Source organism: Takifugu rubripes, chromosome 1 (genome assembly GCF_901000725.2).
Source record: "Takifugu rubripes chromosome 1, fTakRub1.2, whole genome shotgun sequence".
NCBI lineage: Eukaryota > Metazoa > Chordata > Actinopteri > Tetraodontiformes > Tetraodontidae > Takifugu > Takifugu rubripes.
This window is the reverse complement of record NC_042285.1, coordinates 15,275,591-15,290,957: the sequence shown is the minus strand read 5'-3', so window position 1 is coordinate 15,290,957 and position 15,367 is coordinate 15,275,591. Positions and strand designations below refer to the sequence as shown.

Below are 15,367 nucleotides of genomic sequence, written 5' to 3'. Positions count from 1 at the left end.
GAGCCCTGGCTGCAGGAGCTCCGGGGACCGTGTGGCTCCAGATGTTCTTCCGGATCAGCTCAGCACGAATTCGAACCACTGACATTCAATATCAGACGACTTTGGTGACAAAGCAGTTGCTTTTACTTTTGTGAAGGTGAAAATTTCGGCGATATATTTCTCGTTCTTGTAATTTTATCAATAATGGTCTAGTGAAGCGTCATCTTGGCTGATGAAAGCAACTGGAAAGCATCCATCCATCTTCAGTTCAATTACTGTAATTTGAATTTAAAACCTTCTTGCTTAAATACAGCTAAAAATGCATCATCTGGACATGGCGATGAGGAGCAACACATATCAACTCAAGATGATGTTAGAAGTGCCATTAAAATGAACACCAACGCAACCTTTAAAGCATATCCATTTTGCAATTTGTACAGGATAATAATCCGGTTGGTCATGTCGATGATTTGAAACACAAGCGTCTTTTAAAAGCTGCTTAACCTGTTTCTAGATAACCTCTGACATTTCAATAGATGTTTTAATAAAAAAATAAACACTGTGTACACAAATACCATTATATGTTGTTGTTACTAATTCAGTAGTTAATATTGATGTTCTTATCATTAACATAGTGGGCACAGATCGTCTGTTACCGGTAATATGAACGCATCATTAGCACCGTTCTCCGCACACTCGCGATACTCTCGCGAGATTATATCGAGGGTCTCGCGAGATTATATTGACAACAGGGCCACAGTGAGATGGAGCGAAATGAGGTCTGAAAAGGAACCGATGACTGTGGGGAAGGAAAAAAGCGTCGTGGAGATACAGTTCAGAGACATTCCCGGAGAGCAGGAAAACACCTCTAATAACACGAAGCAAAAAGAAGAGAAAAAAGAGGTTTTTACGAAGGTAGGTGTCGAGCGTTAGCGGTGTCGCAGTGGGTGAAACAGACATGGACGGCGGTGGGCTCGCTTCAGCACCGCGGACAGCGACACACACATTCCCAACAACAACAGTGTCAACAACCCGGCAACTACCATCGAATGGAGTTACACCTGAAATGCATCGGAATGAGCCCTGCTGCTAGTCTGCACTGTGGGATAAACCCTGCCTCTAGAAAAGGGCAATCTTAAGCCCTCTGGAGAGAAATCTCTAAAATGTTGTGTGTCCTTCTGAAATAGTCGACATGCTTTTCTGACTGGCGTGATAGAGATCAGTTTTGAGGGAATGCAAATGATGCTGCAGATTGATGCTGCAGATTAATCCATCATGTTTATTTGATGTCGTGTCCAGGCGCTAGTGGTGATGCTAAATTTAGCCATATTTCAAACTGCTCATTCTTTCTGTTTAGACTTTCTGATTACATTTGATGACAAAGCTCAATCGAAACTAATTACAGGTGGTGCTTCGAAGACTTCCACCAAATCTGTCGAAAGACCAGCTGGAAGAACATCTAAGTCCGCTCCCTCCTTTTGACTATTTTGAGTTTTTTCCAGCAGACCAGAGGTAAACTTTAATGATGGGTGACGCATCCTGCTGCTTTTCTCTTGTTCCTGAAAGTGTCCGTGACCTTTTCCTCTCGGTCCACAGTCTTTACCCACACTTGTTCTCCAGAGCGTACATCAACTTTAAAAACCCTGAGGATATCTTGTTGTTCAGAGACCGGTTTGATGGTTACGTCTTCATTGACAACAAGGGTAAATTTCAGTTTGTTCAGTCTGACTTTTCCCAGTATGTTGACAATAAATGTAGACGCGTCAGATTTTAGTCTGCCATATTAAACGCAAACAACAGCGTGCTTCGTTTATCACGACAGCTGTATTTATAACACTTGTTGCCATTGCTACTATCAGGTTCCTTTCGTATTATATGAGCTGCCCTTTTTAATATTTGCTCAGGTCAGGAGTATCCTGCTGTAGTGGAGTTTGCCCCCTTCCAGAAAATTTCCAAGAAGAAGCTTAAAAAGAAAGATGCCAAAGCCGGGAGCATCGAAGAAGGTATTAATATTTACTTTAAATGCAGTGCGAAAATGAGTGCCATACCACACTGATACTGAACTTTAGATTCACCTTTGAAACTCCTTCAGACCCAGAATACAAGCGGTTCCTGGAGAATATCTCCTGTGATGAGGAGAAGTCGATGGCCAACCCTGAGACTCTGCTCGGAGAGATAGAGGCCAAGACCAGAGAGCTCATAGGTACAAGCAGGAAATAATAATGATGAGTTTTAATATCAAGAAGTAAGAACATATGCTAACCTCACTGCTGCTTTACCTGCAGCCAGACGAACAACACCGCTGTTGGAATACATTAAAAATAAGAAGATTGAGAAACAAGTAAGATGAAAGTGGCACTGAAACAGAAAATATGAGCAAAGATGTATGAAATGAGAAGTCTGCTGAGGCAACACATCCTTATTTCCAGAGACTGAGGGAAGAGAAGCGAGAAGAGAGAAGAAGACGGGAGCTTGAAAAGAAACGACAAAGGGAGGAGGAAAAGAGGAAGCGAAGAGAGGAAGAGAGACGCAAGAGAAAGGAGGCAGAGAAGCAAAAGAAATTGTCTGAGAAAGATATTAAAATCAAGGTCATTTTTCATCAAACACTCAAAAGTCATCTAATGTTATTCATTCTAGTCATTGTTGATTTTCTTAGCTGTATCTCACTTTATCTGTAATTCTACAGCTCCTTAAAAAGAGTGACAGGGAGGAAGATGTGGATTCAGACCGCGTGAAGGATAAAAGTGACAATGGGGAGACAGACAGAGGCAAATGGGACAAAACGGGAGGACAAATGAAGTCAAAGGACTCCAAAGAAAAGTAATTTAAATTTCCATTTAGCTAGCTTTCACCTGAAACAGAGACAAGTTACAGAGGCTGCGTCATCTGGAAGATTAGTAACTGTAACCTATTTATGCACATGAGGCACAGACTTTGTCTTAAATAAAAAAGAAAACTAGTTGTTGCAACCTTTTTGTAGCAGACATATTAGACATAGACATATTAAACCTGCCTTCTCACCACTAGAGGTCAGGCCGACAGCGACAAGGAGCAACGAGAGCAGCATAGTCGCAGGCAGCGAGAGAAGGACCATCGAGGCAAAGATGATGAGAGGAAGCGGCAGCGCCACCACTACGACTTTGACAAGTTCATGCGGCACAAAGAGGAGACCAGATGGGGGAAGGGTTACTGTCACGACCGCGCCAAGAAGGACGGACATCATCACGCTTTTTCTTACTGTCCCGACGGTGGAGACAAACTGGGAAAGGATGACAGGGAGGATTTGGGTAACAGGAAAGAGCGCCTCCGAAACAAGGTGAGCGAGAAGGTGAGCATGAGATGGGTAAAGGTGACGGTTAATATGTTTACCTGTGAGATATTGTTTAATATCTAGATGCTTTATAATTATTTGCACATTTCTGTTGTCCTGTGTCTTTGAATCATGATCTTTATTTTTCACGTAATGCTAAAATATACTAAATTTATTTGCAGCAGCTTCATTTAGATGTAATTTCTTCTCACCACAAAAGAATATACTAAAGAATTTGAACCATTTAACTGTTCACTTGTTAGTTAATCATCAGGTTTTCAGTGTCACTCTGCTTTTAATTGAGTTCATGATTACTTCCGTTTATTAAACTGTGATTTGCTTTACCTGTAGGATCGCCCTGCCATGCAGCTTTATCAGCCAGGTGCACGTAACAGGAAGCGCATTAGTTCTGCAGGCAAAGGCTTCGACTGCATCCCTGTGAACCCGCCAGCAGTGACAGACTATTGCTATGAGGTGGCCACGCTGGAAACAGGACTGGAGAAGAACAAAGATGTGCAGTGAGGGTACTGAGTGGTGAGAGAAGTGCTGGTATATACAGATAATATCCCTTGTTTACTGTTTGCTGATTGTTCAGTGTCATAGATAATATTGTTCCACTGAGCGGAACAAGTTACGATGACTCTCTGTTACTCTCTGCCCGACTGCAAGTTCGAATCTTTTAATGTTTTTGTTTTGCTAGACCTTTTTTTTCATTGAATGTGAAATTGTTTGGACTGTTTTTGCTCAGTTTATTATATAGTTTAAGATTCAAGATCTTTTAAATTGTTATTAAGGTGTAAATACAAGAACAAAAGGTCATTGTGATCCTGGTAACCGCAGATCCTTTTAAGGTTGCTGCAAATGCACTGGATGTTTTGAGCTTTCATTCATTGTTGTTTATTCATCCTTGGGTTTGCAGGCTGTTCCTATTAGATGCACTTTACAGTACTGGACATCATTTTGGCCACTGTGACATGTTCACTTGTCAGACTGTCATTTAAGTGTTGGTAGATAGTCCAGAATGTTTGTACAGAGGTAATAATTTTTTATTAAAGCTGTAATAAATTAGGGTCAATTTGGACTCCCCATTGATGAGCACTACAGAAGAAGTCCAGTGTGAAGAGCTCAACATTAACACTTCTCTTGGCTTTGTCTCCGTCTTTTGTATGAGTTCTTGAACAAACAAAAAAGAAACTTTCTACATTAAAAACATGAACCAGGAAAAACACAATGGAAATATCATATATGACTTTCAAATTATGAATAAAATAATCTCTCCATAAACATCGTGCCCATTGTGTCTGAGATTTAGTCCCCCACCCCCAAAGTGCTGGGTGTGCCACCCAGATAAAGCAGAACAGTTAATCAACAGGAAGTCAGAAGCGTAACCGTATCACAAGCACATCTGTAACTCGTGAATCTTTTGGGCAATAGGTTGAAATTGCAGTGCTCTCACTTCACTTTACAAAGCATACACAGAGAGTTCAAGAGTTTCTTGGAAACAGCAAAAATCAGCATTTTTAATCAGCTCTACGATATAGATTCAGATGCATTTCATGCATAAAATCGAACTCCCTGTATATTTGTTTACTTTTCATTTCTGAAAGGTTTTTATTGACTACCTGTGTCCTACTTTGGAGATGTGTATTTAACGGCCCTGAGTAGTTGTAAATCTGAGACTGAGTAAGATGAGTGTCTAGATTTTGACAGACCTTGTCACATGATCTATTTCCTGTCCTCTGCTTTCTCTTATATTCTGATGACAAGTCAGCCTTGTAACAGTGCAGATCTTTCTCTCACACCTTGTATTATCTTTCTTCCTCAAGCTACAGCCCATCTGCATTTGTTTACAGGTGAGTATCAACGTGACTTATTAGATTTATCAGGATGCTAACCTTACTGCTTCTCTATCCATTCTGTTATAAAGCTGTTCTAAATTATTCTTTTGTGAGGAAACTTTTTTAAATATTAAATATTATTCATGTTTGGGGGCACTAGTCATTTCCCTTCCTTCTCAACCTGCTATTTCTTCTGGTACTAAAACAATTAATAGAACTAGCTAGAGTTTGTTCTTTAATACTTGGCTGAAGAATAACCCACATCTTTTTTAAAGTGAATATTGTGCATGAACAGCGATACTGTAAAAGTGCAAGTGTTAAAATGTTAATACCTTTAGGTCACTTATTAACAACTAAATACTTATTAACATCAAGATACTGATTTCTTAAATATTGCTGATTTAAAATGAAAGATGACGAAAGATTTGGAAAAACCAAAACCATCTGGTTATGAAACAGTAATAGTTGTGTATAACCGTCTGGACTATGTGTTTTGCTTGTAACTGATATACATAATTTTTAAGTCAGACGGCTGTTGCTTTGCTGCCACAGAATTTCGTTAACCACCACTTCCTCTTGCACCATTTGCTCCAGGTGTGACAACAGAATAGTCAGTTTGAAGAATAAATCATTCCCTCACACGGCAAAAGAGAGAAATTCCTCTTAGCTCTCAGTTTGAGTGAACTTTTAAATGAATGTCTTTGATACACTGAAATCTCCATGCTCCTCTCTCTGTCTCTCCCTCATCCTTTTTTTGTTTTTTCATCCGTTTGTGGTTTAGGAGTTCCCCAGACGACAGTTTGCTTCTGTTACCGCAAATCAATCAAGTCTTTTTCCTGTGCAAAGCTGAAACTGCTATTTAGTCACAAAGCAAAGGCCTGAAAGAACAGTATGTGCTTAAAAACATGGAAAACTAGATACAGTTGAATTGAACTTCATAGATAATCTATTTGATTTTACCCTTTGTGCTCTGAGCCCTTATGTTTAAATGAAACTATCAAAAGCCATTAGATGCCGATGTCAGCATTTTTATCCTCTGCCTTAAACCGCGTTGTGTCATCCACGCAGGGAACAGCAGGCCATTTCCAACTAATCATGACAGGAAACTCCAGCCACGCACACCTGGACAACGCCACCCTTGTCTTGTTTACAGATGTCAACACCAGCATTACAATCTCTGTCATATACATTGTGGTCACTGCAATCAACCTGATCGGAAACACCCTTTCCCTATGGATCCTGCTCTTCCGTACCTCCCCCAAGACGGTCTCCATCATATTCATGATTCACCTGACCCTCACTGACCTGGCCCTTGGTGTTGCTTTGCCCTTTCAGATAGCTTATCAGCTACAAGGGTACCACTGGACACTTGGGCCCAGAATGTGCAGGTATTTTTATTTTTACAGAACCATTCTTTTAAAATAAGGCTTAAAATTGGAAAGCTGATAGTATATAACGTTATTATTTTCTTGACTTATGGTGCTAGAATTCTGATGTTTGTCAAAAATATTACAAATACAAATATGCAACTAAGTTGTTATAGGTGAGATTACCCACCCTGTCCTGTTGTGACTGTTGAACGTAGGTGTGGTCATTAAAGCAAAGACTGCATGCTATGTAAGATACATAAATTACATTTTCAGTCAGCAAACCTTTACTTAGGTAGACATAGCAGAGTCTGAGTCTAATCTATAAAAATTACTTTCTGTTTGGAGCTGATTCAAAAGCACACAATTGTCATAATGGATTTGTACAAACTGCCATCAGGCCTGTTTGGGTCAAGAATGTGATGTTCAGCACAACCAGATTTTAACTGATGGCCCAAGTATGACGCTCAAACAAATAGCAATTTGTCTTTTTTCCTTAACTTCTCCTAAATGTTTTCCCACTTTTCTTTATTGTATCTCCAAATAGTTTCCTAACCCTGGTCTTCTACACCAACATGTATTGCTCCATTTTGACCATGATGGCTATCAGCATCGACCGCTACTTTGGGATAATCAAGCCCATGCAGTTCAGGCACACCAGGAAGAGGAAGTCCACCGCAGTCATCAGTTGCCTCTTTATGTGGGGATTGGTCCTGGGAGTTCTCTACCCACTGATGACCACAGACCTGACCTATATAATTCCTGAATATGGGATAACTACATGTTTTGATGTGCTGAAGAAGAACATGCTCCCTTCCACATCAGCCTGGGCAGCCTTTCTTTTCAGCATGGTGTTCATCCTATTCCTCTTCCCTTTCTGCATCACAGCCTTCTGCTACATCAGTGTCATACGCAAATTAGCCCGAGACTCCAAGACGCAGCAAAAAAGGAGAGCCATACGACTGGCCTCTGTGGTTCTCCTGGTCTTCACCCTGTGTTTTGCTCCCAACAATATCCTGCTGCTTGCTCATAGTGTGCTCAGGCTTTTCTACAACCGGTCTCTTTACACAGCCTACAAACTGTCTCTCTGTTTCAGCTGCCTCAATAGCTGCCTCGATCCATTCATTTATTACCTTGCCTCCAGGGATTTCAGACAAAAGTTAAGGCAACTAATGAATCTGCAGAGTGTGGTTAGTGGGGACTCAATGAAGATGGAGCATAAGGAGAGCATGTTCTCTACTCATTGTGCTGAGGCTCAAGACAGAGAACAAAGCGAGGTATCTTGATGGAATATGAAAAAAGGTAGAAGAAGAGTTCATGTTTGATGGCCTGTACTGTTTGCCTTCCAAAGAGATATTTTGTAATGTTTGTCACATTAGCAGAGAACGGGCATAGCAGATTTTCATTTTCCTGCATTTCCTTGTATTTATTTTAAGTAATCTTTTGTCTGTTTTATTATTATTATATCTGTTAACTGGAAGAATTATGTAGCGTCCACAATGGGATTTCACATTATGCATTTGAATATTTTTGTATCTTTTGTATAGACTGCAAAACAATATTGATAATATAGACATATTTTTTTTCCTGATAAATATTTATTGTTTTTTTCTTTTTTATTCTGCTAGGAATGGCAGCAGTACATATCAGCATATTTTTCCTTAACTCTTATATTGACAGTTTTCAACGTCTCTGGTTTTTTGACCAATTCTGTAAACATATGTTGCATATTACTACATTTGAAATCAAAATAGGCAACTCGTCACCAACAACAATAATAATAATATTAATATTAGTATTATTATTGTTGTTGTTGTTATAATGAATGTGAACATTTGTAGTTTTTGTTTTTTCCACTACAGTATATGTAAGCCGGTATTCTATAGATCCCCGGACCCCGTTATCCCAGGGATAAAGTGGTAAAAATGGATGCCTGGATAGATTATTTTAAAAATCAGGAATTTTGAGCGGGCATATTTAGGGAAATCTCACGGATGGGTCCATCTTTGCGCATGTGCAGAGTAGCTCTACGCGACAGTGGATTCTGCTGATCTGTCGGGTAAGTTCGAATGTTTATGAAGATTTTGTACACAACTAATTAAACAACTGATTTAACAATAAACCTTACTTTTAACACGATCCAAGTACAAAAGTCCTAAAGCTATTTCTAATACAATAATTGTTATATAATGAATGTTCGTATAAATATATCAAATTGCTTTATGAGACAGCATCAGTGACGTAAAATTTTGCAAATATAACGCATGTATGATATAGACAGTGTTACGTTTGAAATAAAGATTTTGTGTAATCAATTATTCAAATGAGAACAAATTACGTAATAGTAACTCTTGTGGCCTGCAGTTTGGCCAACATATTTATAATAAAACAAATGTAGAAACATATTTGGTTATTAATTTGTTTTATCATCATCTATCCTTAATAATTGTGCACAATTTAAACATTCCTCTTAGCAATGTGTCCGTAAGGAAATAAATGAATATTCCCCCAGACCATTATTTAGTTATTTATTCATTTATTCATACGTTTAAAGGCAGTTCTTATTACATATTTATATAAAAGTAGGCTGCAGGTGTCATATATAAAGCTGTTCTTCACACTAGGCCCAGTTAAGGTCAACATGGTGCTGAACCCTGTCATCTCCAAACTGGCCGGGAAACTGGTTGTGCTGGCAAGTGCTTCTCCCAGGCGAATGGAGATTCTCCGCAATACAGTATGCAACTATATATTTGGACCACATTAGTAAAACCAGCATTTTTCTTACTGTGGTTTATCTATTTTCTGATTTTATATTTTGATCAATCAATCAATTTACATGTCACATTCTAAACCTACATGCCACTTCTGCATCATTGTGCTTTTCCCAAAACTACTGACTCCTGCATAGCTTTCATGATAAACTGAATAAACAAACTCACCAAAAGTTGTAGCAGTTAACCTTTGGCCTAAATAAACACATTTATGAAAAAATCTGTCCTTGTGTGATGAGAAATACTTTTAATTGTCACCTTTTTTCACTATAGATTTTTTTCTAAATATTTTCAGCCACTTAAGTAATATAATCTACTATGTGGATTTGCTTGGTCATAGTTGGTCATAAAACATCATCTTTTATGTATGCTTATGTGTGTTTTGTGGAATTTACAAATGTAACAGATAATCATATCTGTATTTTCTTTTTCCCCTCTCTTCTAACAGGGCTTGCGATTTGAAGTGGTACCATCCTGGTTCAAAGAAACTCTTGATAAGGAAAAATTCAAAGCACCTTATGAATATGCTGTCGAGACAGCAAAGCACAAGGCCTTGGAGGTGGCCAAGAGGATGCCATTAGTGAGTTAAACTTGATTCTGTATGATTAAACAGATCAAATTTTATTGTTCAACTGTTGCCAGCCCTACAGCAAAATTAGATTCACTCCTGGATCCGAGTGTTAAAAAAAAAAAATAATTCACCACAGTTAAGTACCAAAAAATACAATACTATAAATATTTTTTAAAAATACCAACGTACAGCAATCAAAGAAGCACTCTAGATGCTCAATTTCCCAGTTACAGTTTTATGATGGGGTTATGTGGGTGTTAGTGAACTTTTATCTGTTTAACACTTCTGAGATGGAAACGCAGATTCAGAAACTCGGATGGAAACTTCACTCTGAGTCTTTTGTTATGGCCGTGGGGGCAGGGTGGGTTGGGTATTAAGTGATGGTTCTGGTCCTGCTCTGACATCGGGTCTCAAAGATGTGGCTGAGGGCTGGTGGGTTAGAACTGATGATCCTCTGGCCTGCCTTGATGACCCTCTGCAGTGTCTTCTGCTCCTTGTTGTGGTGCCCATTGTACCGCGCCATGATGCAGTACGTCCAGACCCTTTCAAAGAACGTATATTTTCCTTATTATTGTGCTTCCATCTGCTATAGAACCACCTGAAGACTCCAGACGTTGTCATTGGAGCAGACACCATTGTGGTAAGGAGAATAATTCATGGTGTCTATGCATGTAATGTCTAGTATTATATAAGGTGAGGTGTTTTTAATTGGTTATTGTTCAATTGACAGGCTGTTGATGGCACCATTCTGGAGAAGCCGGTGGATAAAAATGATGCATACAGAATGCTGTCACGGTCAGTCTAAGTTTCAAAGCCAATGAATTGTTATGAGAATAAAATAGGACTAGCTCCTGCTTACAGTTGCGCTGTCTTCTGGATTGTTCCCCTTCAGCTTGAGTGGTAAAGAGCACAGTGTCTACACTGGTGTAGTGATAGTCCTCTGCCATGAAAATGAAAGTAAGATGAAGTAAATCAATTCCTTTCCATAGTTTCCACAGTCCATCTGAAACCGAAAAAGTAAACATGCTCCTTTATACCAGTTCCCCAAATGCTTTTCGCCCTGCCAGATAAATCGGTGGATTACAGATTGATAGACTTCTATGAAGAAACAAAGGTGAAGTTTGCTGACCTTTCAGAAAGTATGCTGTGGGAGTACATCGATAGTGGTGAACCCATGTGAGTATGAGCCTTTGAGAGTTGTATGGATATTGATTTGATGATATCTGATGTCTTCTTGTTTTAACAATGTTTATATTAAGTCAAAAGCCTGGTGTGTGTGTGTGTGTGTGTGTTTGTCAGGGACAAGGCTGGTGGCTACGGCATCCAGGCTCTTGGTGGCATGCTTGTGGAACGTGTCCATGGTGACTTTCTCAATGTTGTGGGTTTCCCTCTTAACCACTTCTGCAAACAACTAGACGTAGTATTCAACACTTCTGGTTTATTGTTGAGCCAGGAAATTTTAGCTCACTCTGAGACAAACGTCAGCACTCACACCTCCTCGAGAATCCAACAGCCAAACCCGGCAGCTATGACAAGTCCAGACACTTCAGCCAAAAGCGATCTGTCAAAGGCCTCATGTTTCCATCAAACACATGGCAGCCAGACCAGCCCATCTGCTAGTCCCGTCCATAAGGTTGGTTCTTTATCCCTTTGAGTGCTGTAAAACTCTGCCATTGTTGTAAGTGCTGGACTCTTGGCAGGTGAAAAAGAATGGCGATAATAGTAAAGAAGATGAACACACTTGGCCGCTGGGCAACAGCTGCTCTACAAATCCAGCTGCAGAGAATACAGCTGCACCCTCACTGAGCAGCAGAGAGCAGCTGACAGAGGTCATAGGGACAGAACGTGAGGATAATGGGCCACAAAAGGATGATTTGCAGCGCATCATTGAACTGATGGACGGATTTAAAGCTTCAAAGGTGAATCAGAAACATTCATGACATTTGTGTAATGTTAAAATGTGTCTCTTTCATTTTCTTTGTACTCCAAATTGCATGCATCATAAAAACAGCAGCCAGCAACTTTTCCCGCTTCAGCACAGTTTTAATGAGCTTCTCATCTCTCTCCTGGTGTAAACCTCTCTCCTCAGATACAGATACATGCGTCTGTTCTTCTCTTTGATGGCTGACTGCGTATTTGCCACCAGCTTATCAGGCTGGAAACTGGAAGAAGCTATAAGCTTGTATATATTTAATCAAAATGATTACAAAATGTTACTTTCTTGCTAAAAATTCAGTCAGTAGATTATCATTCACCCATAGTGTCTATTAAAACCAGAAAGAAATGTGTGTACAGGAGAGAAAAATAGGCTGTAACCTAAACAAATAGCAACTACATATTCATACCTTATTCTTCTTTCCAAAAATGTTCCAGGCACTCTTTACTGCCTCCAGGTTGGGTGTGTTTGACCTGCTACAAAGCAGACCAGAGTTGGATGCTGCACAGGTGGCTCAGGAGATAAAAGCTTCTGTGAAGGGAACCCAGTGCCTGCTGGACGCCTGTGTGTCCCTGGGACTGTTGAGGAGCAGAGAGAGTTGTCAGTCAGCCCTCGTCTCTGATGATCTTTGTGCGACTGCCACTGGATGTGCCTGACAGATGTGGCTTTTTTATTGTCCTCTCCTAGCGTGCCAAAAACGGGTTTACATGAACGCAGCTTTAGCCCAAGGCTTCCTGCTGTCTGATGCTCCTCACTCTCTGGGGGGTTACATCCAGCACTGTGACCAAACCGTGTGGCCTCTCTTCACACACCTGGAGTGTGCCGTGAGGGACGGAACCCACCAGCACGAGAAGGCTTTTGGCAAGAAAGCCAACGACCTGTTTCAGGTAACACAAATTGCCAGAGAGAATGAAAGAAAAGTGCTTTTGCAAGTCTTTTAATGCAGTTTGGGGTGTTTCTAAGGACACTCTCTACAACAATCAAGACATCAAGCTTAGATTCATGAGTGCCATGCATAGTATTGCAAAGGTCACAGGAAGGGCTGTGGCAACAGCCTTCGATCTCTCTCGCTTCAAAACAGCCTGCGACCTTGGAGGTGAGGAGCGACTTTGCCTTAGTATCGACTAATGTTCTCGTGTACTGAACAGTTCTTTTCCATACTGTTTGTCTCAACAGGGTGTACTGGCGCCTTGGCCCACGAGCTCACTAAAGCCCACCCAGAGATGCGCGTCACAGTGTTCGACCTGCCAACTGTGGTCGAGATGAGCGGACGATTCAGTCCTCAGCACTCGGAGAACAGGGTGTCGTTTCTGGCAGGCAAGTTTGGGAAACTCGACCTCAATCCCTGTAGATGTTAAACCTGATGCATGTAGATGTACAGGAGTTTTCATCCTGCCCCTGTCACAGGTGACTTCTTTGAAGATGAATTACCCAAAGCGGACTTGTACATCCTTGCAAGAATCCTTCACGACTGGCCTGATGAGAAAGTCCATGTTCTGTTGAGGAGAATTGCAGATAGCTGTACTTCAGGTAAATACCCTCACAAATTTTGGCATCTCTAATTAAATACATTTTCACTGATTTGAGTTTTTTTTTTAAATTCTGTATTGCATATGAACATTGTGTCGTGGTTTCTGGACTCAGCACTTTAGTCACTGTTAATCTAAAAGGGTCATAAATATATCTATAGATTTCCGCCTGGTTTCTGTTAGTACTGTTTGACTGCACTCAAACATTACCCCACAGCTATATATTTGAGTACGATGCTCTAATGAGAACACTACATTACTATTTTTGACATCAGGTAAAATGTGCACACATGCAATATATGTACGCAGTGTGCTTACACTGTTGTCCCAGGCTGTGGACTCCTCCTCAGCGAGATCTTCCTTGATGAAGACCTGAGAGGTCCAACTCGTGGGCTGCTCCAGGCCCTTAGCATGAGCGCGGGGCAACAGAGGAGTGCCGCAGAATACAGCCGACTACTGGAGAGCCACGGCTTCGTACCAGCGCATGTTAATCATACAGACAACCTGCTGGATGCTATGCTCTGCTTTAAAGCCTGATGGAGATCAGCAGCATAACATGGAAAGTCTTAACTGTTTGAGATTTGCAAATTGCTTTCAAGATCAAGTCCTGTGACCATGACCAGTGTCCAGAGGATTCCCTTCTATAGGCACCAATGACGTGTTTGATGTATCACCTCCAGGAAGTGCTGTGCTCATCGCTGAGACCATGCTGGATGGATGGAAGCCCCACTCTGCCCTGCAGTCTCTGAACATGCTTGTCCAGACGGAGGGGATGGAGAGGAGGGAGAGACAGTTTGCGGACTTATTGTGTCAACATGGATTTGGGGACGTGCAGGTTGTTCATACTAGGAACTTCTTGGATGCCTTAATTGCTTTTAAAATGTAGCACAATTATTTTTTTTTACATTTTTTTATTTGATTTGTAAAAATATTGATTGAAAGATAATTGTATATTATGACATACTGCTGAAATGATGAAATTTGTATGGTCATTTATGACAGGGATAAGTCATACCTGATGTCTACTGTAGATAATAAAACTTGCTATTTAGATATAGATATTAATATTTCCAATTGACTTAAATAAATAATCTCTATGCCAAATGGTTAAAAATGTAATGTCAGTACCACTGTTCACAGGCCGTGTAGATACTCGGTTTAGTCTATTTCCAACTGAACTAGCTGGTCTCACACGTTTTCCACCTACTCCTGAACATTTCCCCTGTCTATATAAATCTTATGTACTAAAACTGTTTTAGTTCTTAAGCAAAGTGAACATTCAGTCGGCGCAGGCTAATTTCATTTGTCGTTACGGTAAATGGCCTAAAGATGGCGCCACTGACCATCAGATTTCTATGTTGCACCAGGGAGGCAGTTTCTGGCTGGTGGATTTCATTTATCTCTGGCAACTTTATGTGCAACTCTGCTCCGGGGAACGAGTTTAGCTCATGCTTCAGACTTATGATTTGAATTTTCTGAATTTCTTGAAATGATTTATGCTTTCTATCCAAAGGGCTGACTGTTGCAACAATAAAACTTCCTGACCACTCTTACATTTCAATTTTGAAATAAAAAGGATGCCCTAATATGAAGGGAAAACATGTGTTCATAAATGTGACCAAAGCGATTAGAATAACTCGATCACTTTATTAAATGGAAGCGAAGGTTCCATTAATTTAGACATTTCAAAAACACCCAAAAAAAAAATCAAAATCAGATCATTTTAATTTATATATCATCTTACAAGTGGGATTTTGTGTCTAATATGAGGGGGGGAGGGAAAAAAAACCAAATATGCCTCGTTATACTGTTGAGATCTCATTTTTATATGAATAGCACTTAAAGTAAAATTGGAGCCGTAACATAATTATATAAGTAGAAAGTAAAATGTACTTCAATATCCTATTGCTAAAAAAATCTAAAAATGAAGGTCCACTAAACATAGAAAATAAAATCTGAAATTAGGGAACAAAAGCAGTTCGAACCTTTTGGAAAACCGTTATTTTGATGTTTGGGTCAGAAATGAAGGGCGCTTGGGTAACTTTTGTCCAAGTTCCAACGTAAAT

General features: G+C 40.1%; 3 protein-coding genes across 7 annotated transcripts; all 3 read left to right on the top strand.

Moving 5' to 3' along the window:
* Positions 1-713: 713 nt before the first annotated feature.
* upf3a (UPF3A regulator of nonsense mediated mRNA decay) lies at positions 714-4,578 on the top strand. Of its 2 annotated transcripts, none has more exons than XM_029840976.1 (10): positions 714-894; positions 1,385-1,491; positions 1,576-1,682; positions 1,884-1,982; positions 2,072-2,182; positions 2,265-2,320; positions 2,409-2,567; positions 2,666-2,799; positions 3,007-3,295; positions 3,641-4,578. In XM_029840976.1, the coding sequence occupies exons 1-10, from the start codon at positions 754-756 to the stop codon at positions 3,809-3,811; spliced, it is 1,374 nt and encodes a 457-aa protein (XP_029696836.1). In that variant the 5' UTR covers positions 714-753; the 3' UTR covers positions 3,812-4,578. The 2 variants fall into 2 exon arrangements, with proteins under 2 accessions (XP_029696836.1, XP_011605288.1); XM_011606986.2 differs by having other exon boundaries at positions 3,007-3,307.
* Positions 4,579-4,719: 141 nt separating this feature from the next.
* p2ry8 (P2Y receptor family member 8) lies at positions 4,720-8,899 on the top strand. 2 transcript variants are annotated; one of them, XM_029840987.1, is made up of 4 exons: positions 4,720-5,142; positions 5,909-6,016; positions 6,196-6,515; positions 7,042-8,899. In XM_029840987.1, exons 3-4 carry the CDS (start codon positions 6,223-6,225, stop codon positions 7,778-7,780), a joined length of 1,032 nt encoding a protein of 343 aa, XP_029696847.1. In that variant the 5' UTR covers positions 4,720-5,142; positions 5,909-6,016; positions 6,196-6,222; the 3' UTR covers positions 7,781-8,899. The 2 variants fall into 2 exon arrangements, with proteins under 2 accessions (XP_029696847.1, XP_003961716.2); XM_003961667.3 differs by lacking the exon at positions 5,909-6,016.
* asmtl (acetylserotonin O-methyltransferase-like) lies at positions 8,416-14,893 on the top strand. Of its 3 annotated transcripts, none has more exons than XM_011606999.2 (16): positions 8,416-8,553; positions 9,119-9,228; positions 9,714-9,845; positions 10,429-10,476; positions 10,567-10,631; positions 10,729-10,793; positions 10,904-11,012; positions 11,136-11,469; positions 11,537-11,755; positions 12,210-12,372; positions 12,460-12,659; positions 12,736-12,868; positions 12,949-13,089; positions 13,180-13,302; positions 13,633-13,864; positions 13,986-14,123. In XM_011606999.2, the coding sequence occupies exons 2-15, from the start codon at positions 9,136-9,138 to the stop codon at positions 13,836-13,838; spliced, it is 2,031 nt and encodes a 676-aa protein (XP_011605301.1). In that variant the 5' UTR covers positions 8,416-8,553; positions 9,119-9,135; the 3' UTR covers positions 13,839-13,864; positions 13,986-14,123. The 3 variants fall into 3 exon arrangements, with proteins under 3 accessions (XP_011605301.1, XP_029696821.1, XP_029696824.1); XM_029840961.1 differs by having other exon boundaries at positions 10,877-11,012; XM_029840964.1 differs by lacking the exon at positions 13,633-13,864 and having other exon boundaries at positions 10,877-11,012; positions 13,982-14,893.
* Positions 14,894-15,367: the final 474 nt, after the last annotated feature.